Genomic DNA, 26,221 nt, shown 5'->3' on the forward strand with positions numbered 1-26,221 from the left:
TTGACTAAAACTTTCACCAACTTCTTGTTTGGACTCTCTCTCGGAAAACATGGATGATTGCAATTTGCAACCAAAAGATGGCAATCTTAACCGCAAATTGCGAATCTGAATATAAACAAATAACAGCAATCTCAACTTCACAAGGAGGAATCCATTAAACCTTAACCTTACTCCACCTCTTATAAACGGAAGTGCCAGAACACGCCCATTCAAAATAATATCATTATGCCTCCACCATCAAATAGCATGAATCCGAGCTTCTATTTATAAGTGTTTTACACTAACTTTAATAAGAGACCAAGTTCTAAACCATTTCATTTCATTTTACTTTATTTCATTTCTTCCTATCAATCCGAACAGGATAGAAATTCATAATTTCCCCTCATTTAAAAATGGGAGTCACATATTTAGTTAAATCTACATGAATTCCACCTAATACAAAAAAGTTTGGGAAAGAAAGTTAATACTGGCTTTTCTCATCCAGATATTGCCTCAGCAAAACAAAAGTATATGTAAGCAAAGCAACCCACGTTATTTTTAGTGGGGCAGAGAACAAAAGGAAGGAGTAGCAGGAAATTGTTGCTTAGCAGCACATAGTATGTACATTATTTCTCGAAAATACAGGTATGACAGTTGGACCTTTACCTCATAGCTGCTGATCAAGATATGCGTCTCTGGGAGATTTGGGCGACATAGGAGTTCCAACGGCAGTTCCAATATACCCAATTACATTTCCAGAAGCATTCTTCAACCAGGAGGTGCTTCGTGTTAACCAACCACCCTGTTCTAGTTCTTGCATTTCTTGGCTGCTTTTGCTCTCCTCCTCCAACAATATATCAAGCCACCTCTTGGCCATAAAGGTCTTTACGGCTTCAACCCCTTGATTTACAATCTCCATTGGTGGCAATTGAAGAGGATTCTGCTCCAAGTTTAGCTTGGTCAAATTATCAAGGCGCCCAAATGTATCAGGAAGTGCATGAATCTGATTATTGCTGAGATCCAATTCCCTGAGGCTAGTCAAATCACCAAATGTCTCTGGTAGTTCTTTGAGGTCACTGAAGTTACTGCTCAGGTTGAGAACCTCCAGATTAGTCAGTCTCCCGATTGCAATAGGAAGCCCATGTAGCTCATTGAAGTGAGCATCCAAATAGCGCAAGGACTTCAACTCACAGATAGATGAGGGAAGAGACCGAATCTTGTTCAACTGAATAATGAGTTTCTGCAAGTTCGGTAATTCATATCCAATGTTTGTTGGCAAATATGATAGATTGTTAAAGCTCACATCCAACTCAACCAATGACCTGATCATTCAATATAATAGGAGATCAATCAATGATATTCTTTATATTTTAAACAAATTCCTCAATGACTCCAGTATGATTTCTGGTACCGGTTTTGAAAAATGAGATGAGGGAGATACTGTACACTGTTTGAACGTAGATTTTAAAATGGTGAAAGACGCAGAAATAAAATGACAAAATCCATATAATCTTGATATAAGACACTCCAACAATTTGAATAAAAAAACAGTTTTTTGATCATGCATGCACAAAACTGGTCCTATTTTACTATTCTAGCCAGACTGGTGGTCTATTAGAACCAAATCACAAGGCATAGCAAAACTGGTGACCATAACATCGTGTTACTCTAATGAATTTCTAACTTACCTGCAGTGACAGATGGGATCAGGAAGCGCAGTCAGCTTGTTTCCAGAGACATTGAGCAATTTCAACTTTTGTAATAACCCAATTGAATCAGGCAGAGACTCCAAAAGATTTGAAGACAGATTAAGCTCCACAAGGTTTTGCAGTCCAGCTATTGAATCAGAAATAGCCTATTGATGCACAGAATATTTATTAGTATGTATGTGGAGCAGTTAAAAACTTGTTTGGATAAACTTCTAATAGCGTGCTCATAAAAGAAAAAGTTAAAAAGATAAAATAAATTAAGTTTTTCTCATAACAAATTAAATTAACTTATGCAAACGCTAAAGTTAAAAAGAGCTATTATAAAAATTGAAATATTTAAGCTTATTTTAACTTCTTATTTTCTCTCAAGGTTCTAAATTATTAAGACAAAACAGTACTACGGCACGATTTTAGACATATCAATGGTAAACCAAGAAACACAACACCCACATTCAAAATAAGAGCTAACATTAACTAGAAATTTGTGTCGCAGTATCTACAGCATCTTGAGAGATGAACAAGCTTATTAGTCAATTTTGCACAAAGACACATGTCACTACCAGCTTAAACGGAAAAAAACTGGGATCAGGAATAAACATTTGCAAGAGAAAAAAAAATAATAAGATAAAATGCATTGGGTGTCTCCATTTAAAATTAACCCAATTTAGTTTATACAAGAAACTAAAATAATTATACTTATTTTTTCTTCTCATAGAGCCTAATTGATAAATTTATGGAAACAAAATATAATTGATTGATGATGTTGTATGATAAATAGAATGGTGAGTATTATTAGCGTGTTTGGAAAGGGGTTGAAAAGAAAGGAATGAGTTGAAGTAGTAGTTACGGAGAGTTGATTGGCAGAAAGATCAAGCAGGAGCAAGCCAGGAATGCGACCAAATGCTTCAGGCAAGAGCTTCAATTGGCGTCCAGAAAGATTGACGCGTTCCATTCCCTTACCATAGGCCTCTTGAAGAATTCCCACAACCTCTTCGTTCACTTCCTCGCCAACAACATCCCCATCACCATCTTCCTTCATCTCGTACATTTTCACCAACCGCTTCTCCGCCTCCTTCAGAAGCTTCTCGTAGGCCTCGTGCATCTCGTCCAGCTGCACCACCGACTTCCAGATTCGCTTCTCCGTCTCCGCCAGCTCCCGGCACTCCCTCTCCTTCTCGGCCTGCTGGGCCCGCCACCCGTGAATCTCCATCTCCGCGGGCCGGGCCCGGAGCACAATCTCCTCCAGGTCGTGGGACAGCTGGGCCTCGATCTCCGCGAGCCTGGCCCTGGCGCTGTCGACTTCCTCGTGCGTGGGCCGCTCCCCGATCAGGTTCAGGACCGTTCGGGCCTGGGCCACCTGGGATACGGCCCGGCCCATGGAGGCCATGAGGTCCGGGTCGGCGAGGTGCGGCATTTGCCCCAGGATCTCCGGGGCGCGCGGCTGCTCGATGTCGAATTGGTCGGAGTCAGAGTTCGCGGGGGCGGCGGCGGCTGGTCTGGGAGTGAGGGAAGGAAGGCGCGACATGACGTAGGAGAGGAGGGGAAAGGTTCCAGGGTTGGGATCCATGGCGAGAGAGAGAGAGAGAGAGAGAGAGAGAGATTTTGGGGTTTGGGAATTGGGAATTTGTGATGAGTTGGGATAATATAGAATCGATTCAATGCAGCGTTGAGAATATCGTCCTTGAAATTTTGTCTGATTTAGTTACAAGAATTAGGAATTGGACAGTGACTTCTGATTTCATTGCTTCAGTTAAGTAAAAGTTCATATGGAATCTGGAACAGCTCACTTCACTCACTGCTTACTCGCTTCTTCTTTTTTCCTATCTCTCTCTTCCTTCGTCTTTTTAGGTCCAAATCAAACAATATCTGATTTTTTTTTTTAGTTGTATATCACAAAGATATGTACAAATTAATCAAATTTTAAATGAAAAAAAATACGGTTATATTTGGTCTCTTGAAGTTTGAAAAGGATCAACAAATAAAAATAAAAGTTTTTTTAGTTAAAAAATAATGATTATAATTTAAGCAATCAATGGTCAATACATTTCTTCAAGCGACCCAAATGGTTGGACTTGTGTTATGTTGAAAGACAAGGGTATAAATAAAACATTTATCCTATGTTTTATAACTTTTAAGTAATTATTTTTGTGCATAAGAAAGAAAGATTCGTTTTATGTATTATTATTGGTGAAAGAAACATATTTTTATTAGAGAAGAGAGTGAATAAGAATGAGAAAAATAAAAGTTTACTTGTAATGGGATTAGAGATTACTTGCAATACATTCTTCTATTTTGGTAGTGCTCTCCTTCTTCTATCGGCTTCGATTTGGTCGGTCGACACTTGATATCGGGTGTTATAGGACCGTTCGATCCTGATCGGTACACCTAACCCTCAAGCTTGAGGGAAAATCCTTCCAGAAGGGTCTAGCATGACTATTTTGTGTTTCAAGGTTGGAGGAGACAGGACTGAACGCTTGTCTATACAAATTCGACGTTGATGGGACGCTTTTCAAGACATTTCTTTAAAGTGAGAAGTGTAACTACTCGATGCGAACATGTCTGATTGGTTCTACTGGTCGTGACGTTTTAAGTCGCTACGATTAGACTCGTTAGATATGAGTAGATCTAACGGTTCTGAGGGGTACGACGCTTCGCGTTCCCGTAGTAGGACCTCTATAAATAGTGGTTCCCTTCATGTGTGTTTCTTTGATAATTCTCTCTGACTCCGAATACCAAGTTATATTTTGAGTATCGAATTGTGGTGTGGTGTTTTCCACTCTATTCAAAAGGTTAGTGATGTCTTTTTTCCGAGTCTTAGTTTTTGTCTTCTTCTTCTAGGGGGTTTCGTTAGTGATGGGGAACAAACTGGGGCGGTTGGTTGGCCTTAGTGGGGCAACCGACCTTGCTATCCTACCACCTCGTCGGGCTGGTTACGACTGGGTGGATCCTCATGTAGTTGAGCATATCACCCTGAGGCTCGTCCTCGGTTGACAACTTCGTATCAAGAGTGTCATGTTAAAGTCAAACTCACCTTTAGACGTTGTTACAAATGAATGTTGTAGTGCCTCTGAAAGTGTCTGTCATGGTCGGGAGGGGTCGAGTCAAGAGTTCTTTATGTTTATTGTTGTCTTTTTGCTAACCTCCACGTGAGTTTAATTGTTCACAAGTTTACAAGAGAAGTCCTTAGGATTCTCAACGTGGCTCCAAGTCAACTGCATCCCAATTCATGGGTTGCATTGCAAGTCTTTCCGCTTATTTATGATTTATTTGGACTAAAGTTGTCTCCTCAGTCCAATCTCTTTTACTACAACTCCCACTTGCCCAATCCCGTGGGTTGACTTTCTTTGTCCAGTCGGTCGAGCAATATCATTTTTGCTCCCTTGACCTCATTCTACAAAAAAAATTAAAGGTAGATTTTCCAAACTATTCATCGAATCAAAGGGGGAACCTTATTTTTATAATCTCAAGGGAAAAACAAATTTTCTTTTTATTTGACTTGGTCTCCCACTCGGTATAAGTCATCGTCGAAGTCATTTATGATCCGCAAGATAGAGAAATTTTCTATGTTTTTTATCAACTACCGAAGAGGCTCCCTTCATAGAGGATTCTTGCAGTGTATCAATCGTCCCACTGTTGGGTAGACTTTTCTGATATGTAGAAATTTCTTTAAGTCCTATTTTCCTAAGTTTTTTTACCGTGCTGAATTTGATTTTTGTTTATAAGTATCATGGCTCAAACCGATCCTGAGGCTACCAACATGATGAAGCAGCTCCGCCGGCTACAGTCGACAAAAGAGCTCGCTTGAGATCATCTGCTTCCCATCCAACCTTTTCATATTGTAATGTTGAGAATATGGTCATTTCTCTATTAGTTATCATACATATATTCAATTGAGGCATGACATATTTTCGCAATAATTGGAAGAACCATATCCACCGGGAAAAGACGTGCCATCATCATGGGCAATGGATTGCAATAATTAAATTCGTCATTGCATGAGTGGAAAGACCAAAGTATGCATTCCAAGATGTAACACTAGGTGTCTTGAACATTGTCCAAAAGATAAGGTGAAGCAATATTTGCACAATTGTGTCCGAAAAACTTTCTTGTACAATTTGCAACCATCTTGGAAGATCATTATATGATACCTCTCAATCGCTAAATTACATGGTAAGATCACTTTGTTTAGTAATTCATGTTTTTTTGTACATCACAAAATAACCATGATGACTATTTATTTTTACAATTACACTTTTATTAGGATGGAAAGGTTTGCCTTGACTGAATTTACCACAACTGGATTAATTTGGATTGAGTCCAAATTTAGGTGTTCCTGAAAAAAATAATTAAGAAATAAGTATGAGGTGCTTCAATTATTTTATCTCTCATTGATGTCTGAATTTGCTAAAAGATGTTCGCAATCGTTGTTGGCAAGCACTATCATAATGTATGCAATGTGCTACTTGTCTATTTGTCTTGGATTCCACTACCATAAATTTGCAGCATTGGTCAATGTAGTATTGCTTAGTGGTAGTTAGTGATGTGAGTTGATTTTTAGGATTGTTCATTTTATGGTGTGACATTTTACTTAGATTGAGATTTTAGGAATTTAAGAGTGAAGACCTTAGGAAAATCCCCACTGGACATTAACTTAACTAAGTGGTTAAGTAGATGTGAAGGTTAATTTTACAAAGGCAAAAGGAAAAGATAATTATAAGGTGAAAATGATGCTAGAAGGTGCAAAATTAAAGAACAAGGAAAAGAAACCAAAATAGAATTGTCGAATGGAAATAAGGAAAACCAAACAAGAACATGATACAAAGAGTAAAAATGGAATGGCAATGGAAGAATAGATGAAGGAAGGAGAAATCTTATGTGATGGATTTGAGAAGTGGAACATGCCACTTGGAGTGTGATTGACCTCCAAGATAAGTGAAGATAGTCGCCACTTGAGAGCTCTCAATACTCACAAGATAAGACCTAAATGCTAAGAGGAATTCAAACCTCACTAACACCTCACACAATTTGTGCAGAGTAACTCTTTTTCTATTAATTTCAACTTGTCAAATACACTAGGTAGGTCTCCTATTTATAAATGAAGGAGGTTTGGAAAACAAGTTAAATGAGTAGGATGGGAAAATGGAAAAAATGGCTACTTCTTGAAGACTCCTTATAATCTTATAATGTTCAACATCTTTTATAAAAAAAGTTATTTTACGTAATTTAATTTATTCTTATTTATTTTACATTAAAACTCATGTTTTAATACAAATACTTATTCACATAAATAAGATTGTAATCGAAGACTATCAACTATTTCTATAAATAAACATTTATAATATTTATATAATGTGTTTAAATTTATAAAGATAAAGTTATTCCGTTATCTAAGTTTGTCGGGACAATGATAATACCAAAGCATTTAATAATATTATATTACACCTTTATACGTTAAAATCACAAACCAAATTAGTGAGTTTTGCAAACACTTCAATAACGTGATATATACCACATAAATTCATTAATTAAAATGTCATTCAAAACTTATTTAAAATTCAAAGTTAAAGTAAAGAAAAATTTCATAAATCTAACTAAGAAAAGGTTAAATGTACATTCCCATATGACAAATAGCAAGTGTACACCTTCACATTACTTCATATTTTTTAAAATTTAGTTATTTTTTTTGACACAAAAGTTATTCTTATATGTGTTAGAAGAAGAAAATATTAAAGTACATGATATTTATTAGAATTATCGATTAATAAAGTTTAAGATTTTAGTTAAATCACGTGAGTTATTTTATTTTTTTATGATATTTCATAATATATAATATAAGAACAATATATATATATATATATGAGAGTATTGGTTAAAGACTCATATAAATAAGATTGAAAGAGCTTATTACAAAAGTTCATGTGTTACAGATTCAGATAATTTAGTGGTTAGTTTAGTACATCACTTCGTTATTATGTTAATGGTGAGTCATACAACTTTTACATAAGTTGGAGTAGACACAGGACACTATTGGAAAGGTGAAACTTTTGTGTGAAAAAATAGTTAAATTATAAAACTTCATATTTGTCACTGTCATAATACACTAATTGATGAAGTGAAATCTTTTTATTAAATCAATACACTATTTTATTATTATAATAATAAAAATTCATTGTAATCTTGGATGAGTTGGGATAGACACCTGACAATAGTGCAAATGTGATGTTTTTGTGTGAAAAAAAAATTAAAATATAAAATTTTATGTTTATCATCTTCATAAAAAAAATATTGATTAACAAAATTGTAGATTTTTACCAAATTAGTACAAAAGTTGGTTAATTTAGTTCTCATTCTACAAATTGTATCAAATGAAAATATATTACAGAAGTTGTGTAAATCCCTAAAAATATAAAATTATAAAAGAGTGTTAACAAGAAAGACATTTAACTCAGATAAACGGATAAAGAGAGAGAAACATTGAGTTGAAAAAAAAAGAGTGTACTAAAGAGTTGAAGAGAGCATGAGAACACCAAAACAAAACTCCCAAAACTGAGTAGAAATAGAAAATGCATAAAAGAGATGACTAGTGGAAAAGAAATGTAAATTATAAATAATGGAGAATGAAAGAAAAGTAAAACGGTAAACAATAAAAAATTATTTAAGTGAAAAATTGAAGTCACTAATTTGTGATATGGCACGTGGAAAGGTACCTTATAATAACATAATAACTCTATCATGTGCATGCTATATTACGTGTTCTTATTGGAATCGTACACGTGGCCTAGCTTTGTGTGTGGTATGAAGTTGATGAATTGAATTAATATTTAAGGTGCATGTGTTGCACAAACATCAAAACATGCATGTGACACAACCCTCTTCCTCGTGCCACTTTCCATTCTCCTCTGAATCAAAACCCTTGCCATTCAACTTTATCACAAATGTCGGCTGTGCGGCATAGGCCCATGGCTCAAAATCACTAATATATAAATTTGCATAAAAAATATTTTTTAAATTAATATATTTTTTTTAAATATGAATTTTGAAAAAAAAATTTAAGTTATTTTTTTAAATAATTTCATAATATTATTCTCTTGCATAATAACATATAAATAAATAAAAATATAATAATATTTTTATTTTTTATAAAATAAAATAAAATTTCAATCATACTAATAAATTGATTAATAGAATATTTTATTAAATATATACAAAATTTTAAAGAATATATGATTATTATTTTTATTTAAAAAATAATATAAAATATTATATATAATAATAATAATAATAATATATTTAAATTTTATTATAAAAAAAATAAAATTTGATTTACTGTATTTATCATGTATTGAAATTAAAACAATATATGCACTTTAGAAAAAGATAAAAAAAAATACTATTAAATATTAAAAAAATTATTATCATTGTGAAAGTGTTATGAATTAGTGATTTTGAGTAATTTCTTTCTGCACTCTCCATGTTTTTCTTCTTGTATCCCATATTTCAAAAAATATTCAAATTACTTTTTAATATTTTTTATTGATTGTTTTTTTTTAATTCTAGAATGTGAAATTCAGAAATTTTCCAAATTATAAAATAAGTTAAAATTTGTGTTTCGAATAGTATAATATTTCCTATCTCACAATCCATAATACAAATTTGTATTAAAGATTATAAAATTTAGAATTGATAATATTAAAAAAATTTAGAATAAAAGGATAGAAGAAAAAATTATGAATGAAAAAAAAAGTTAAAAATATGCTAATTATGTTAACCAGTCCGTCAAATAAATAATCTACCCGTATTTTTTCTTAATGAATCACATAAATATAATTCTTTATAATAATTTCAAGAACAAAATTATACAAAATTCTAAATACCAAAATAATGGTTTTTTTTTTTTACAATATAACCATGACAAATTTTTTTTTTTCAGCAGATTATACTTTAATGAATTAATTCACTAATCATGATACTGTAATTGTAAACATCAAAATATCAAGAGTTACTCCATTTGGGTCATAAAATTGAACACCTATTTCGTATTTTCTACTTCATTAACTAAGTAATAGTTATCCATTGTTAAGGTTCGTTAAGTAAGTAATAGATATTCTTAGCTTGTTTTATCCTTCCTTACATAACCTATCAATCAGTGTATTATAATAGTCCATCCCATCATTCCTAAACATGTTAGGAATTTATTATGTTCTATTTCTTTAAAAACAAAAAAACTCTTTAAAAATCATTCATTTTACCGATTGACTTTATCAATTTATTTTATAATAAAATAATTGGATTCAACTTTTCTTTTGAAAAATGTTCATATTTATGATATAGTTCTATTAGTTATAACTTCTAAACACAATTATGGGTTATTGTACTGTTCAATGCATCACAGAAATAAAGGCTACGTTAAGCATGTGACTTGAGTATTATTTATATATCAAGTTATTGTTGATTGATATTGAAAAAAAAAAACTATACATTAAACATCAAATTTCTTATCATACGATATTTTTCTTTACTATTTTTTATAAAAAATCAATAAATATTTAAACGAATATATACACATGTACAAATACAAATATACCATGGCCAAATATTTCATACTTACATTATTAAAAACAAAATGAGTATAAGTTTTATTCCTATCTCACACTTCTAATAATTAGTCATTCCATTTTCCTCTAATTTCTTCCATTCAAACTTTCTCACACAGTTTAATGAACAGAAAGCAGTAAATAAAGTTTGAACAAAGCATTATAAAATAATACAAAAATCATAGCTGATAATATATTTCAGAATGTTAATTGTTCAAGAGGAAACTCATTTTTCTTTTGCCTAGTACATTTGTTATACCTCCCTAACATAATCCTTATTCATTTGAGTTCTGAGACATAAGCAAAATCTCTTTCTGAGCCAGTTCAAATATTTCCTTCAACCGAAGGTTAAACTTGGCTATTATGTTCCGGTTGATCCTCTGCTGAAACTTGGAGCTCTTAAGCCACATAACACCAATGTAAGCATCACACTTGCAAGCACATTCACCAAGAGATGATTTCTCAATTTCGTACCTAAGATGAATCTGCAGGCAATGAATATTAGGTACCCTTCAATGGAACAAGATGAACTAAGTTAATTTATCACAAAACAATTGAAGTTTGAGTTTCCAATTAGCATACATGAAAGTGATCAGCAAATGGGACACCATGAAGAGCCATAACTTCAATCACAGTCCAACCTCCAGTGTTTGCATTTTGGCATTTTTGTTGTGTGCATGTGACTTCACCTCCGAAAGCTGACACTTGTCGATTGAATTGGTAAGAAACACGCCTCTCGAAGACATCAGGTTTTACTAGCTCCCACGAGGTAGTTTCATAGTTCATACATCCTGTTCTCTGCATAATTTTATGCTCCAGGTTTCCTCCACCAAAAATTCCCATCACAGATATCATCTGAGCCAGAGTACGTAACACAACTCAATAGAGCTAGATAAGCTTATTACTACACATAAACTAATCTTAAAGAGGCCATTTCTGTCTTTAGTTTTATTGTGGTATTATTAATTGGTAGCTTACCTTGATTGGTAGTTCTGCAGAGAAAATTCTGGACATTTTTTCTTCATTCTCTAAGATAGATGCAGAGTCTTCTGGAATTACAAAGCCTTCTTGATCTTCATGTTCTTCGGTAATTTGTTCTCTCTGATAGGGGTTTAGGATTCTTGTTCTCCACAAGGCCTTTATTGTTCTTTTGTGGAAACAAAATGAGATGTCAATAGATGTCATCAATATATGAGATTAGGAATATAAGCATGCCTTGTTCATACCTGGAGGCAGCACTAAATGAAGAAAATGATTGAAAATGAAACCTAAGTCTCCCTTCTTCATCTTGAGTCTTTGCACCGTACCTTGCATCAAGACCTCGACCTCTTCGCAGAATTATGACCAATGTAGGGCTTCCTAATGTTGCCCATGAGGGAGGAAGCACTTGTATCTCTTCAATATCTTCCCAAAGGAAGAAAAATTTGGTTTTGTGTCCAAAGAAATTGGCATGAAACCCCAGAATCCGTGCTGAAAGAAACAGTCGACCCTATAGCAGGAAAACATCCTTTGTATACATTATGGATATAACTTGTTATGCATCAAGTCAACATTTCATATTATTAGAGCAAATCTCCCTTTTGATGTCTTGCGTACCTGTAAAGGCATTTTTCTCTTGAGGTAACAAGTGAAATCTTTTATGAGAAATTCTTCCGGAGGTAATGCAAACAATTTCTGGAATGTAGAATTCCTTTGTGGTGATGTAAGATTCAACTGCCATTCAGATACTCAGTTATATACAATAAATAGGTCTAAATGTTCTATGACACAAGTAGAAAAAAATGAAGTAGGCTAGGTTGAACTGCATGATACCAATTACGAAGGCATGTGCATGGGGCAAGGAGAAGGGAGCAAAGAAGATTCCTAATGCTAATGCTTACCTTTTTGCCTACTTCCTTTTCCATCTTCTCCAAATATTCCTTGATTGTCTCAACTCCTTTATTATTGTCCAAGAAAATTCTCAGGTGCAACTTTGACTGAGAAGATTGAGCAAGTTTTCCTTCGAGCAAGAGCCACATGTCTGCCAACTCAGTTGATGTGTGCTTTAGGAAATTGATCTCAGCATGTCCAAGTGAAACATCCTGGTCAAATGGACCGTCAAAATCAAAAACTTCCACATCCAAAACTGATGGTGGTTCTTCCATAGCATCAAACTCTAATATTTCTGCATATAAGTATCAATACAAATAGACAATTTCAGTGAAGATGTATCCATATCAAAGCAAGTTATTGCAGATTAGATAACTATTAACAAGTTAGAAGGCAAAACCATTCCATTGAGGATTCGACGTTTGAAGCTTGACAGAGCTTGATCTTGTTTGTCCATTACAAGTGAAAACTACATAGGGATCTGACAACCCTTCTGATTCCAAGGAGGCCAAGTCAACCCCCTCAATTAAAGCCACTGTAAGAACCCATCCAACACCATGAGCTTTGAGGCCATGGTCAGTTCCTATTAGAGGAAAATGAAGAGGAGTGTGATCCCTCAGATGAAGTCTCTTAACAGAGATAACAAGAATAATATGTTCAAATGATATTTTTACTTACCCATTTGAAATCTTGCTTGAACAAAGTGAGACAGCATATTATAAACACGCTGCAACTGGGTGATTAAAACTCCACTTATAATGAGTTCCCCAAAACTATCTGGCAATTCAAGACCCCTAAATTCCAAGCCCTGGGGTAGACTTGGACCACAATATAGAATATGCACCACCACATACAAACACATGAAAATGGTAGAAACCACAGTGAAATTACAAAAGTATGTAATTGCCTGCCACCAATGCCACTGGTCTTCAGTTTGCAAAGTTGCTAAAAAATGTTCCTTGTCTGAAAAATTTGCCTTATTTTGCACCTTAAAATTCTGCGCTAGTTTTTCGGAGAACAGGCTAAAACTCTCCTTCAAACCCTGTCTTGCCCCACTTTCTATCATGCTTTTCATCATTGTGCTATGGAGGAAGACAATGCTCCATGACACAACAAGATGGGAGGATTCCTCTCCTGAAGATACCTCTCCACCAGGCATTATCTTGTAAAGAAATTCAATCCTAAATGTATTCCCATATGGGACCTCTGGTGTACTTACACTAACAAGTATAGCAAATTCCTTTCTACACACTCTAATGTACTTTTGCTCCTCAGTGGCAGTGACTGCCTTAATCAATTTTGTTGCAGCTTTTGTATAGGAAACAACTCGTGTTAAACTTGACATGTCTCCATTTTTCCATGTCCAAGGTCCCTCTTGCACATTTGTTGTTCCCTGCAGTTCAGCCAAATCTTTACGAAACTGTGAATTGGGTGCAAAAAGAAACACATTAAGGTCACTTGGAGAGACTAAATAAATCTGGTCTACTAAAACACCGCCAGACAAATTTTCAGGCATCTCAGGTTTGCTATCTCCTGATTCCATTAGTGCAAGGGCTTCTTCAAAGCTGCAAGGAGATGAATCTTCCTGAACACTATCTTCACAATCAGATAACATAGTGGATAGTTCTGAAGAATCCCCGGTCTTTGAGTTTCCTTCTTTCTTTTTGAAAATCTTATGCACAACATTAGCAATAACCTTCAACTGTTTGCCTAGGCCCATTTTATCACAAGGTGCCCGACATGAAGTGTGAAGACATTCCAAGTCTTTTGAGTTCTCAACTGCAAAAGTTGAATTTGGAGGATGCTTATGCTTGGTAAAAGAAGCACAGCATTTACCATGAAGAGAAACAGTAAGGAGAATTTTCCCTGATTATACAAGACATTGAGCTAAATATCAGTCACATATGGCAAAGCAGTTCAAAATTACACAGAAATAAAAGAGTGGTTTAAAAGAAACATAAAGTAAGAGAGAATAGTTCATACACTATTAGTACAACGACAAGTTTATAGAATTGTGTATCTAGTCACAAGTCATATAAATCATTATATATGATAACTTTATTGAATTTAAAGAAAAAATCATTAGAATCATATCTACTATGAGTTTTTGTTAGTGTATGTATAGACATTAAACTCATGTCATGTGGTAAACACAAACAAGTAGAAAAGATGATTATGTTAATGCTAGTGTGTGTAAGTAATGTAGTGAGGGAAGCAAACCGCAATATTTATTGAAAAATTTTCCACTCTTGGGGCTTTGAAGAGAGAACCAGGTGGGCAGCAAGGTTTGCTTATCCTCAAAAGCAATTGAGGCTACAGGTATCCGTACCTCACCCACGAAACCCACATAACCATTGGTCACCCTGCACTCATTCACATGACTAACAACAGACACAAGGAGCACGTCCTCAGCATCATGCACCCTGAAACAAAACTCCTGGTTCCAAATGGGGGTGCACTTGTTCGTCAAAATCCTTGTCTTGGCCTTGAACTTGGCAAGTCTAAGCTCTACGTATGTATCCTTCACGGGAAGGTCCTTGGCCTCCAAAATACACACGTAAAGCCTCAACATAGCTTCTAATAAATTTGGCTCTTTACAACTCGTAACACATAAAGCAAAAGCAGGGTAGCATGTGAAAGGGTGTTACAGTAAAAGGAAAAGAGTGGTTTTTTCTTCTTTATTTTCGTGGAATGAAGAGGGGGAGTCACGTGTTAGAGGAATACGTGGACATTGAAGTGAGATGACACGAGGTTTGGTTGCAAACGGAAACTCTGGTAGTTGTTATTAGACATTCCTTATGGATGATGGTTTCTTCAGAATTCATGATTCACTTGTCAGGTTTGGTTGTTGTTGTTATGGGGTCAAAGTTTCCTTAAAGTTAGTTTTGTTGTTGTCAGTGATGTGTTGTGTAAGCGGTGCCAAAATTGCAGTAGGGGGCAATATAGGATAAGGGAAAATGATTCATCTACATCCAAACTAGTGAGCAACACCTAAGATACACATAGATACATAGGAAATATAAAATATATAATATAATGGAGTTATAGAAAGAAAGAATAAGTGTTTAATAAGTATATAACATAAAGGTGTAAGTCTATTTAGAGAAATACAAATTTAATTTAGAGAAAGATACCATTTTAATTTAGTATGTGAAAAGTTCGATTTTTAATTAAAAGCACATATATTATAAATAATTTTTTTTAAAATAAATTTACGAGTATAAATTGTATATTAGAAATACGATATTAGATTGAAAATGTTCATCCTATATATGCTTCTAAAACAAATTTGTTTTACTAAAAAAAAATTGTGTATAGTTAAAGAATGCCCGAAAGTGCTATTAATACTGCATATGTATTATAAAATCTGTATATACGCTTATAAAATAGTTAAAATTCTATTATAAAAATATTTTAAATATAAATTTCATTTTTGTAATTTTTAGTTGTTAATACACTTAAATGATTTATGGAGCAATTTTAAATTGTTAATAATAATTATGTAATGTTTTTATAGTATAAAAGACATGAGCATGGAAAAGGTGGAGAGTTTGAAACTCCTCACAATCACATCACTATTCATTTAGTCTTATTGTGTATAACGTAGGTAGTATACATTGTAGTTGGCAAGTGGATAACTCTTGAACATCAAAATTTGAATTTTCTCTATTGTACATTTGGACATGACACATAGCAGATTGTTATTCATTTTTCTGGAACAAAAGAGTAATATCTTCTGGATATTGATGGTCAGCTCGTAACATGCACTTTGTCTTCGTCCCTTGATTGTCATCCATGATTTTTAATATGTTACGGAATAATGATAACAACTTTTAATTTCTGCAACATGTCACGATGTGCAAGAACTCCATTCTCAGCTTCTCACCACTTGATATTTTAATTTATGTGACTTAGACCATTAGTGAAACAAAATGATCTCTTTTACAACATGTGTCAATACTTAATACATTACTTAAACAAAGATTCACACATCATCCAAATGTATGACCCTAAATCCATAATAATTTCATCATTTTCAATAAACATTAACATATAATATAACCCATTTGCACAAAATCTCAAATCAATTAAATATATAATTTAATATTAATTTTTCATTTATAAAAATATTCATAGTCAATCCATTAAAAAAATAGAAGGAAAGAAAAAAGAAAAAAGAACAGAAATTATTTAGCTAGGAGTGGTTGGGGTCCAAACAATACTTGGATTTTAACCAGGAGTGGTTGCACATTCAAATAATAATCGAGTTGTTTTAGGAGTGGCTCAGGTCCATTTGCATCTTCGTAGTGTTAATTTGCTTAGTGAAACTTGATCGATTGATCGAGAACTAGAAGTAGTTTATTGTTTATGTTGGAGATCATACGTCAATTAGAGATTAAGACATTTCATAGTATATAAGTTGGTGAAAACCTCACCTTATAAGTCGGTTTTATGAGGCTGAGTTAGACTTAAAGTTCATTTCTCAATATGGTATCCGAGCTCTAGTTGCTACATTTACCCATGAGTGAAGTTGTTGATACCTCACAAGATCTTTGTTCACCTTACCTTGCTACATTTACCCATGGGTGGTCTCGTTCATTTTAAATGAGCCTCATTTCAAAGAACAAGATAGGTTTCATTGATGGAACTGTATAAGCTCCCAATCATACTAACTCATTATTTCCAACATGGCAGAGAGTCGATATACTATTGTTTCCTGAATTCTCAAGGTTATGATTCATATTTTTGATATTCAAGAGATGATGACAATTACAAATTATTTCACTCAACTAAAAAACTCTTTGGGATGAACTTGATCTTTTTCGTCCGGTAACTGTAAGGACCGAGAAAAATAGTCTTAGAGTAGAAATGGTACAATTAAAATGACACCTGAATATTTTATTATTTAAGTGAAAAAGCTATATAAATAGAAAATTAGTTATTCAGGTTTCATTTTAAAAGAACCACCATCTCTCTAGAAGTTTTCTTTTCCTTTCCTCTTCCTTCTCTCTAAGATTTTGACTTCTTCGCTCATCTGTTTGACAATCGGAGTCCACCATTAGACTCCTGGCAGCGAGATCTACAAGACTGCCCGATTAGAATCTTTGATAGAGTAAGTTCATTTTGTTCCCCTTTTTCTTTCTTCTCCCTTCTCTCTAAGATTCTGATTTCCTTGCTCATCAGTTTGACGATCGGAGTCTGCCATTGGACTCTTGGCAGTGAACTCTACGAGATTGCCCGATCAGAATCTTAGATAGAGTAAGTTCATTTTTGGCTCATTTTCTAAGTTAGTTTTGATCTGGTTAGGGTGCCTTTTAGTTTAAGTTTGCATGTGAGGTTTTTATCTTCAGAATTAGTCTCTGTTAGATCAGGGTCCTAGTGATATAGTTAGATTTGTGATCAGAACTTTGTGGTGCAGGTTAGACTATCCTTTAGGCTTTTGGTAGATTTGGAGCTTTTAGTGAGCATCGGCTAAAGTTCAGGTAAGGGAAACTAGTCTTATTATTTTAATTAAAACCCTAGGTTAGAAGATTCTGGATGTGGGGGTGACGTGGTCACCAATTCCAATTGTCTTTGCTTGCAGGATTGTCTCTTTTGAAGAGTAAAGTAATATATTGACTGAAATGGTTGATTTTAAATCTTTTATATTGATTTTAAGGTGAATAATTTGTTGAAACTGTTTGTGATTGAGAATTGAAAGTGTTTGAATGATAATATAAATGAGTTGAACTGTTCTTTTTGAATATTTTGTTGAATTACTTAAGTGAGAGGTTTGATGAGAAGTGGTTGTGTGATTTCAAATGATGGTTGATTTAAAAAGCATATATTTTGAATATTTACTTATGATTCAGTTTATGAACTAAAATTGTTTGTGACAATTTTTAAAGTAAATTATGAGTTGATTATTTTGAGAGCTATGTTTATTGTAATCTGAATTCTGGTGTTTTTGAGATAAGTTAGTTGTTGGGTTTAACAATTGGTGATCAAACTTTAATTTTCATGTTGTGGCTTCCTCATCCTTTTTATTAAATACTGTTGGATATAGTTGTAGTTGGAAGATAATTTTATTTCATTCTCCTTTTATTGTCTCTCTTTTTGGATAGTAAAACTTGATGTTATTTAGATACACTTTGGAATCCTTTTGATTCAAGACATTTATATGATTAGTGAATGAATTGTTGTGTGTTTTGGAAATTCTAAATTGTGGAATGATTTGATTGTTTGATGAGGGAGATTTTGATGTTTAAAATATATTTTTAATCAAAACATAGTATTTTCAGGAAAGAAAATACCGTGTTAAGATTGTTTAGGATGTGCATTGACTAGGGATTCGTCTAGAAGGAGATATCCTGACTCTCCTGAGATAATGAAATCATATAGATGAAGTTATTCAGGTGGTGAGAGTCGAAGGAGGTTCATATGAATGGGTAAGTTGTTTGAAAGATAACTAACTTGACCTGTTATATGAGTTAACCCTGTCATACTAGGAGAGATATGATATTGAGATTCTTTATGCGCATAACTATGTGGATTTCACAGTGAAATAGTATGACAGGTGCAGATCTCTGAGTCTAAGTCAACGCACGAGTCTTCCGGAAGTAGAGTCAAGAGTCTATGTGTTATGAGTCAGTAGAAGTCCGACATATGAAATATGAATTTTATGAATGTAATAGACACTTGATGAAATTTTGAAAATGTGTGAATATTGATGGTTTATGTTGATATAAAGTTTCATATTTGATGTTTTAAAAATAGCTAGCTTACCCTGTGTTTTGTTTTGTGTTTGTTTTCTTTAATCTGTGATGATCGTGTTAATTTACACGGGAGCAGATGAGGTTGCAGGTGACAAAGCTCCTTAGTGAGTAGTCAGAGGAACAAATGTTTTATTTTAGACTTTTGTGTATATATTAAATCCCTATGAAGAGGGATATCTTTTGAGATACAAATATGAGAAAGTAACATATGTTTATATGTATAATATAGTAGAAAATATGGGTAAAAATAGGGATGTGACAGTACCTACTTGTTCATGTTCCTATAAATGCACCTGCAATGCTCTTGTGAATGTCTCTAAATATAAAGTACAAGACCACATTATTAAATTTCTAAGGGGGCTAAAAGATAATTATTTGACTGTGAGAACTCAAATCCTATTGATGGATCATTTTCCATCCTTTAATAGAGTTTGCTCTCTCATTACACAATAAGAGAGACAATTTTTTGGTGATCAATCCAAGGCAATGATTGCTACTAGCAAAGGAGGTTATAAAAACAGTGCTACAACCTATGGAAGAGGTGTTGATTATGGAAGAGGAAGCTATGGAGATGATATACTTCTAAAAATTTTAGTCATTGTGGAAGAACAAGACATATCGTTGATACTTACTATAGAAAGCATGACTTTCCACCCCCATTTCAAGTTTAAAAATAAGAACCATGATCATAGTCATACTAATGCAGTTTTTTATAATACAAATTTTAATAATGATGAGCAAAATCATAAAGGTTAAAAGTCAAAAGTGGAGTCTCAACAAATTGGTTTTACTCCTGAGCAATATCAAACATCGTTAGCTCTTTTACAATAGTCAAAATCCAATGACAATGTTTCTAATCAAGTCTTTGTTATTCTTTCCAACATGACAACACAAAATGGTAATAAATTTCTTTCTTCCTTCAGTTCTTGGATTCTTGATAATGGTGCTACTTACCACATTTATTGATCCTTAACTGATTGATAAACTATCTTGTGTTCTTACCTTTGACTTTAATGGCTATCACATTCAGGACAACAACTCCTTGAAGATGATTGGCTTTGCTAAGATGCAAGATAAACTTTATACACTCAGAATCTCATCCTATCAAAAACTTCAAATCAAACCTATCAAATCTACTCATACCATCAATATCGTTAATGTTAATGCTAGTGATCTAGATCGATTAGGTCATGTTTCAAATAAATGTATTGATGTTATCAAGAATAAGTTTCCTTTTCTTAAATATAACAAATCTTTTGTTTGTGATGTTTGTCATTTTGCAAAGCAAAAAAAAAATAAAATTCATTTCCTATTACTACATCTAAATCAAATAAATGTTTTGATTTGATCCATGTAGATATTTGAGGACCATAATCAAAACCATCAATTTCTGATCATAAATATTTCTTGATCATACTTGATGACTATTCGAGGTACACACGAATTTTTATTTTAAAACAAAAATCTGAAGTTGTCAAGATTTTGGAAAAAATTGTTGTTTTTGTTCAAACATAATTTGAGACAGTAATAAAAATAATAAGTGATAATGAGACTGATTTTTTCATGACTAATTTCTTTGTCAATAAAGGAATAGTACATCAAATATCATGTGTCAATATTCCACAACAAAATAGTATAGTTGAAAGGAAATATGGTCATTTATTAAATGTAGCAATAGCTCTCATGATACAATCTCATTTATCCAAAATATTGGTCATATTCTGTGATACATGTTGCACATATTATAAACATGCTTCCCACACCTATTTTAAACTATTTTTCTCTTGTGCTTTGATGACGTTCTCCATTAGTCACCTTGAGGTCTCGACATTGTCTCTCAGCCTTTGTTGCTCGGCTTAGGATTCTTCATAGAGGCGTTCCTGCTCCGCTCGTAATTCCTGAGTTTGTCTCCTTGACTCCTCGCTTTCACGTTGTAAGGCCTGCATCGTCTCTATGACCTGCTGCAGAGTGAATGTTTCTCCGTCGTCAGGCGTGGTTGTTTGTTTGGTAGGCCTCATGATTCTAACTTTTGTATTTGTTTTCCAGTGAGAGTGGCAATAGGAACAATTTTACCTACCCCATGGTGGGAATGTTCTCGTCGAGATGAGGTCGGTCGAAATCTGGAAGAGTTCCAAGTGTTCTCCCTTCAAGCTCTTAGTGATTCGGCTTCTAAGGTACGAGGGGGCTTTACCTGCAAAAAATTCTCTGACACTCAAATCATTAAGAGCATAAAATTTTGTGTATGTAGTGAGTATAACGCAAGATATGAGTTGAGATTATTCTCTGTGAGTGGTCATCTACTTATAAGCCTTCATGAACTTGGATCTTTGATGTTGGTTTCTCCAAGTTTAAATGTGACATACTATAATATCTTTTTATAAAATTTGAATATTATGTATATAAATCAAAGCATTTATGTAATATAACAATGGGATACTGTGTAAGTAAATTAGAACATTTATGTAATGTAATCAAGGATATTGTGCATAACATTTATATAATATAATCAGGGATATTGTGCATTAAAATCACGTTAATAGAGTGTTAATCGTGTTTTTACGGGATTTTATTCTCTAAATGTCACACTTGGGTTTTATCAGTATTTTATGAATTCTCCTTTTTTCCTTAGGCCAACTGGCGAATTGGGCTTGACCCATCTTGTTGAGTTTGGGCCCGTTCAGTTATATATTGGTCGAGACAAGCCTTCGTGCTAGCCATGATACAAGTGTTGTTGGACTATCTCTTTGGGTCGGTCAGCTCAACAAAAATGGTCGAGCAAGTCCCATACGGTACAATATTTGAGTCTTTTAAAGTTTATCATAATGAGAGTTTGTTGAGCTTATCAGGTCACTTACTATCAGGCCGTCATCGGATCATCCATAAATATATAGTCTCACGCACGAGTTGTCACTCTCGGCGTGAGGAGGTGTGTTATAGATCCCAAATTGACTAGAAATTAAGACATATTATAGTATATAAGTGAATGCAAATTTCACCTTATAAGTCGATTTTATGAGATTGAGTTAAATTTAAAATTCAATTTTCAATAGTTTATAAAAGAACCAATATAGAAATAACTTGTGCAAATCTATCTTATCCATTATCTCTTTAGATTGCTTGTTATCTTCATCTAATTTAAGAACTAAGAGCTTTGTGAAAAACAAGTTTTGAATTTTTTTTATAGTACGTCTATCAAATTTAAAGTTACATCTGACGATAAGTTTTGAAACACAATTAAATCCATTTTTTTTATATGATTTCTTCAAGTTTTCTCAAAATGTTAAACATAAAAAAAGACAAAAATATAATTAATTATTATTAAGATTAAGTTTATGAAAGAAGCACAAAAATTTAAAGAGAAAATAAATTGTATAAATTTTAATATTTTCAGTCCCAAAAAAATACCAAAAATAATAATATTTAATATAAAATAACTCTAAAAGTTTAAACATATTAATTTTATTCACATTGTAAATAAATAGAAAAATAATAATTCGAAATCATCTATACTAAACTCATCATCCAATTTCTACAATAAAAAATTAATTTGGGTTGAGTGAAATTTAACCTAATATAAATAGAACCTAAATGAATTTATTTGAAAACTCTCAAGAGAATAACCTTTCATCCATTATCATTCATAAACTAAAATGATTTAAGGGAATGGATACCTTTAACAGTGGATTAAATAAATTCATTTTGAAGAAAGATGGGTGATTCATTAATAATTTTATAATAAATTAAATATATAAAAATTAATAATTAATATATTTAAAATTAAAAAAAAATTATGTAACATTTTTTATTACTGGTTGATAAATAACAGGTGGGATGAAATAGAGACGTTGGAGCGTGAGTGAGGAAGAAAAGATGTTACAGTTTCCGGCATATATGACGCAGTACCCACTCTCCACCAGAACTATTCCGACGTCGTTTCTTCTACCCTCTCAGTGGCCCCACCCCCAAAACGAAGAACTCCTCCTCGCCTTGGAAGAGTCCGATTTCGAAGAAAAGGTCCTTTCTTTTCGCTCTACCCTCCACCCTTTCTCTTCTGTTACCTCTCTTCATTACATTCTGTTTCTAACGCCATATAAATTCCTTCAAAACGCTATTTTTGGGGATGTACTCTGTCACTTTTATACGCATCTTTGCACACATTTTTTCTTCTAGGTTTCTTATGTTTCTAATCAAATGATTCAGAATTTGGGATTTCAGAGGCGTGTAGGGATTTGATCACATGGTACATATGAAACATTAGAGTGTGAATGAATGGTCATAACTGGGAATTCACAAAATGAGAAATATTACACATGATTTTCTGCTGATATGTTAATCTAAACACACATGGTCGGAAATTTATGTCAAAATTATCCTCTCTCCTTCTAGAGAGGTATAATAGGTGGAACATTTTGTTTCTTAGATTTTGTTCACATATTTAGGTTGTTAGCATCTTTCTCTTAAAATTTCATATCTTAGGGAACAACAAAGTTTGGTCATCCTATAAGGATAAAATCTGCCAACTAAGTTTGGCACAAAAAGATGGTTGGATGCCTTCTCTTGTTGATCTGACCACTGTTTGATTCTTAGTTGTGTATATGATAAAAGCTTTGTGGAGAGAAACAAAGTCTACTTTAATGATCACTATCTTTTGTTTAAGGAATAATTCCCGGATTTCAAGTTAGGAGATATCCTCGAACTATACTAAGTGCATGTTTGGTTTTTAGTATCATGGTCCAAAAGTATGTTCACAAAGTAAAACATGAAAAACATGCTGTTTGGTTTTCAGTTGAGCCTGATTTTAAAATTTAAAGAACATCTTGTTCTATTACAATTTTATCTTGAAACTCGATTTAAGATAGAAGAGAAGGTAGAGTTGTTTTTATAAACTCAGTTTGCGAAATGAATTTTGTCTAAACTTAAGTTTACAAACTTTAGACCAAACATGCCCTAGGCTATGTTAGGAATAAAGTTTGCAACATGGATAGCTGTTTTCTCATTACATCTATATGAACCAATAAAAGGTAGCTTCAGCATCATTCAGGCCTGTGGATGTGATTTTTGCCAAGGATGTGGCGTGAAAATGACATACCAAACACACAAAACAATAAAATCTCCTCAAAGGGCAAGCTATCATTTTACCACATCAGCATCTAGCTGTTTGCTTGAACTTACCTGCATGGCTGTCATGATATTAACTAGTAGGCATATTTGTAAAGTAATCGTCCGCATATACATCTTGACAGTTAAGAAAGGCCTGGATTATCCATGACATAAGGTAGTTTTCACTTAACAAGATAATAAGTTACAAGGTGCAATTCACTGTGCTCTTTGAATTTCTCTTTCATATTGTCCATTGCCGCATACTCATCATACCTGTCATTGTCGTCACGAATCATTGCAGTGCAATGAGATTAGGAAGATGAACAGCAACCTCATTGTGATAGGGAAAACCACAAACGAAAATGATAAAGAAGAGTTTGACAACGAGGCAGATGACGACGATGCTGACAATGTAGAGGAATCTGAAGGTGAAGAATTTGAGCAAGAAACTGGTTGAGTTGAGAAAGCTGCACATCAGTGGCCAATTATGTTCTGTTTGTATGATTTGGGACTGCTAGGCCAAATCTTTGAATTGAGTTTTTCTTCTATTTTGTTATTGGACCTAGTATTGAGCATTGGCTTCTCATTCATATAGAACTTTGTATATATGTGTTCCTGATTTTTGCTTAATTAAATATCTTTAACCTTCAAGTAGCATAACCAATGTTTAACAATAGCACGAGTTAAATTCAGATGAAACGATGAGTCAAATGTTAATTGTTTTGGTGAATTTAACTGAAGAGTAGAGAGCGGTTAAAACTTAAACTGCTTGAAGAGTTGAAACAAAGACAAGAAAAGTACTGGAGGCATTGGGTACATGGGAACAAACAACTGAACAGATATAAACATTATATATATATATATATATATTTATATATATATATATACACACATATATAAAACTAAGCATTAAACTAAAACTTTTGAAACACCAAAAAACACAAGGATTTGTCCATCTTTGTTCACTCAACTTCTCTAGCCACTAGAAAGTGTGTAATGTAAGTTTGTTAATTACTTTTTCTTACAAAAATAAACTATTTCATTTATATGCACTTCTGTTCTGATTCAATAGATTGAAGAGGCAAAGAAACTTGGGAATTCTGTGTAATGAGCACTTACAACTTTTCTATCAAATAGGTCATTCTTTGTTGAGTTGCTAAGGATTTTTACCACATCATTTGATTCCAACAAACAAAAAACGTCTCTTATAGTTGATTTTATGTTATTTATGGTCTTTAAGAGGGAACAACAAAAAAAGTGAGAATTATTTTAGGAATTTTTCTTTAGACAAGAACATTTTTAGAAAATTTAACAAGTCTTGAGTATCTCTCAATCTATAATTTTATATCTTTAAGTCTAACTTGTATTTAACGTTTTAAAAAAAAAAAGATTATCAATAACTAAAAGTGTAACATTATGCTACAATGTAAAATATTTATTACAATAAATATATAAATGTAAAACATAATTTACATGTACATAAATATTTCTTTATTATAAAATTCAGTTATAATATAAATATTTATGTACTATAAACTATATTATATAGGTATACGAAATAAATGCAATGAGACAAAAATAAAACACTATTTTTTTGTTAACAAATAGTCTCTCACTGTATTTTTTATCTTTTGTAAGATACTTCATTTTACTCCATTAACAAAAAAATAACTAACTTCGTGTCTCGTTAATACTAATTAATATAATTACATTGAGTTGGACATTTTTAAAATTATTAAATTGCAAACTAAAATGAACTCCATTTCCGTCAATTTTGACTCTTGTTTTTGTTGTGTTGTGTGTACCAAAACACGTGTCATTAGTCTGTAAGAGAAGTCTGAACACACATTTTGAAAACTTCAATATCAAGTTCCTTAAATGGTACGTTGTTATTCTCTTCTCAAAGACTAGCTACTAAGAGAATTCCGTTTCACATGCAAAACTCTAAAAAACCATATCCTCACAAATTATATACACACCAACCCTACAAATATTAGCCAAGAATCAACATGGAATATATGATATAGATTCTACTCAACAAGCCTCTATCAAGCTTCCATCTACATCTTAATACCTTAATTAAATTGATTATCAAGTCAATATAGGAAACAATGTTTTTGAGATATTGTGGGATAGTGTAGTCCTCATTATATATAAAACCAAGGAGATGAATAAGGTGATAATGGAATTTCTTCGACAATAATATTGATTTAAA

At 33.1% G+C, this 26,221-nt stretch overlaps 3 protein-coding genes across 4 annotated transcripts; 1 reads left to right on the top strand and 2 right to left on the bottom strand.

Annotated features, from left to right (window-relative positions):
• Window positions 1-368: 368 nt before the first annotated feature.
• Window positions 369-3,580, bottom strand: LOC137820659 (plant intracellular Ras-group-related LRR protein 9). Its single transcript, XM_068624842.2, has 3 exons — window positions 2,536-3,580; window positions 1,668-1,834; window positions 369-1,301 (listed from the first exon to the last, which is right to left on the bottom strand). Exons 1-3 carry the CDS (start codon window positions 3,253-3,255, stop codon window positions 647-649), a joined length of 1,542 nt encoding a protein of 513 aa, XP_068480943.2. The 5' UTR covers window positions 3,256-3,580; the 3' UTR covers window positions 369-646.
• A 6,862-nt stretch (window positions 3,581-10,442) lies between these two features.
• LOC137822003 (C2 calcium/lipid-binding and GRAM domain containing protein) lies at window positions 10,443-15,007 on the bottom strand. Of its 2 annotated transcripts, none has more exons than XM_068626870.2 (9): window positions 14,372-15,007; window positions 12,830-14,017; window positions 12,552-12,734; window positions 12,163-12,446; window positions 11,879-11,995; window positions 11,509-11,771; window positions 11,261-11,429; window positions 10,865-11,137; window positions 10,443-10,767 (listed from the first exon to the last, which is right to left on the bottom strand). In XM_068626870.2, exons 1-9 carry the CDS (start codon window positions 14,721-14,723, stop codon window positions 10,558-10,560), a joined length of 3,039 nt encoding a protein of 1,012 aa, XP_068482971.2. In that variant the 5' UTR covers window positions 14,724-15,007; the 3' UTR covers window positions 10,443-10,557. The 2 variants fall into 2 exon arrangements, with proteins under 2 accessions (XP_068482971.2, XP_090151895.1); XM_090295769.1 differs by having other exon boundaries at window positions 14,481-14,733.
• Window positions 15,008-22,737: 7,730 nt separating this feature from the next.
• On the top strand, window positions 22,738-24,657 carry LOC137821974 (transcription termination factor). The gene is made up of 2 exons (XM_068626799.2): window positions 22,738-22,920; window positions 24,308-24,657. Exons 1-2 carry the CDS (start codon window positions 22,777-22,779, stop codon window positions 24,461-24,463), a joined length of 300 nt encoding a protein of 99 aa, XP_068482900.1. The 5' UTR covers window positions 22,738-22,776; the 3' UTR covers window positions 24,464-24,657.
• The last annotated feature ends 1,564 nt before the right edge of the window (window positions 24,658-26,221 follow it).

Source organism: Phaseolus vulgaris, chromosome 9 (genome assembly GCF_051622355.1).
Source record: "Phaseolus vulgaris cultivar YP4 chromosome 9, ASM5162235v1, whole genome shotgun sequence".
In the NCBI taxonomy this organism is placed as follows: domain Eukaryota; kingdom Viridiplantae; phylum Streptophyta; class Magnoliopsida; order Fabales; family Fabaceae; genus Phaseolus; species Phaseolus vulgaris.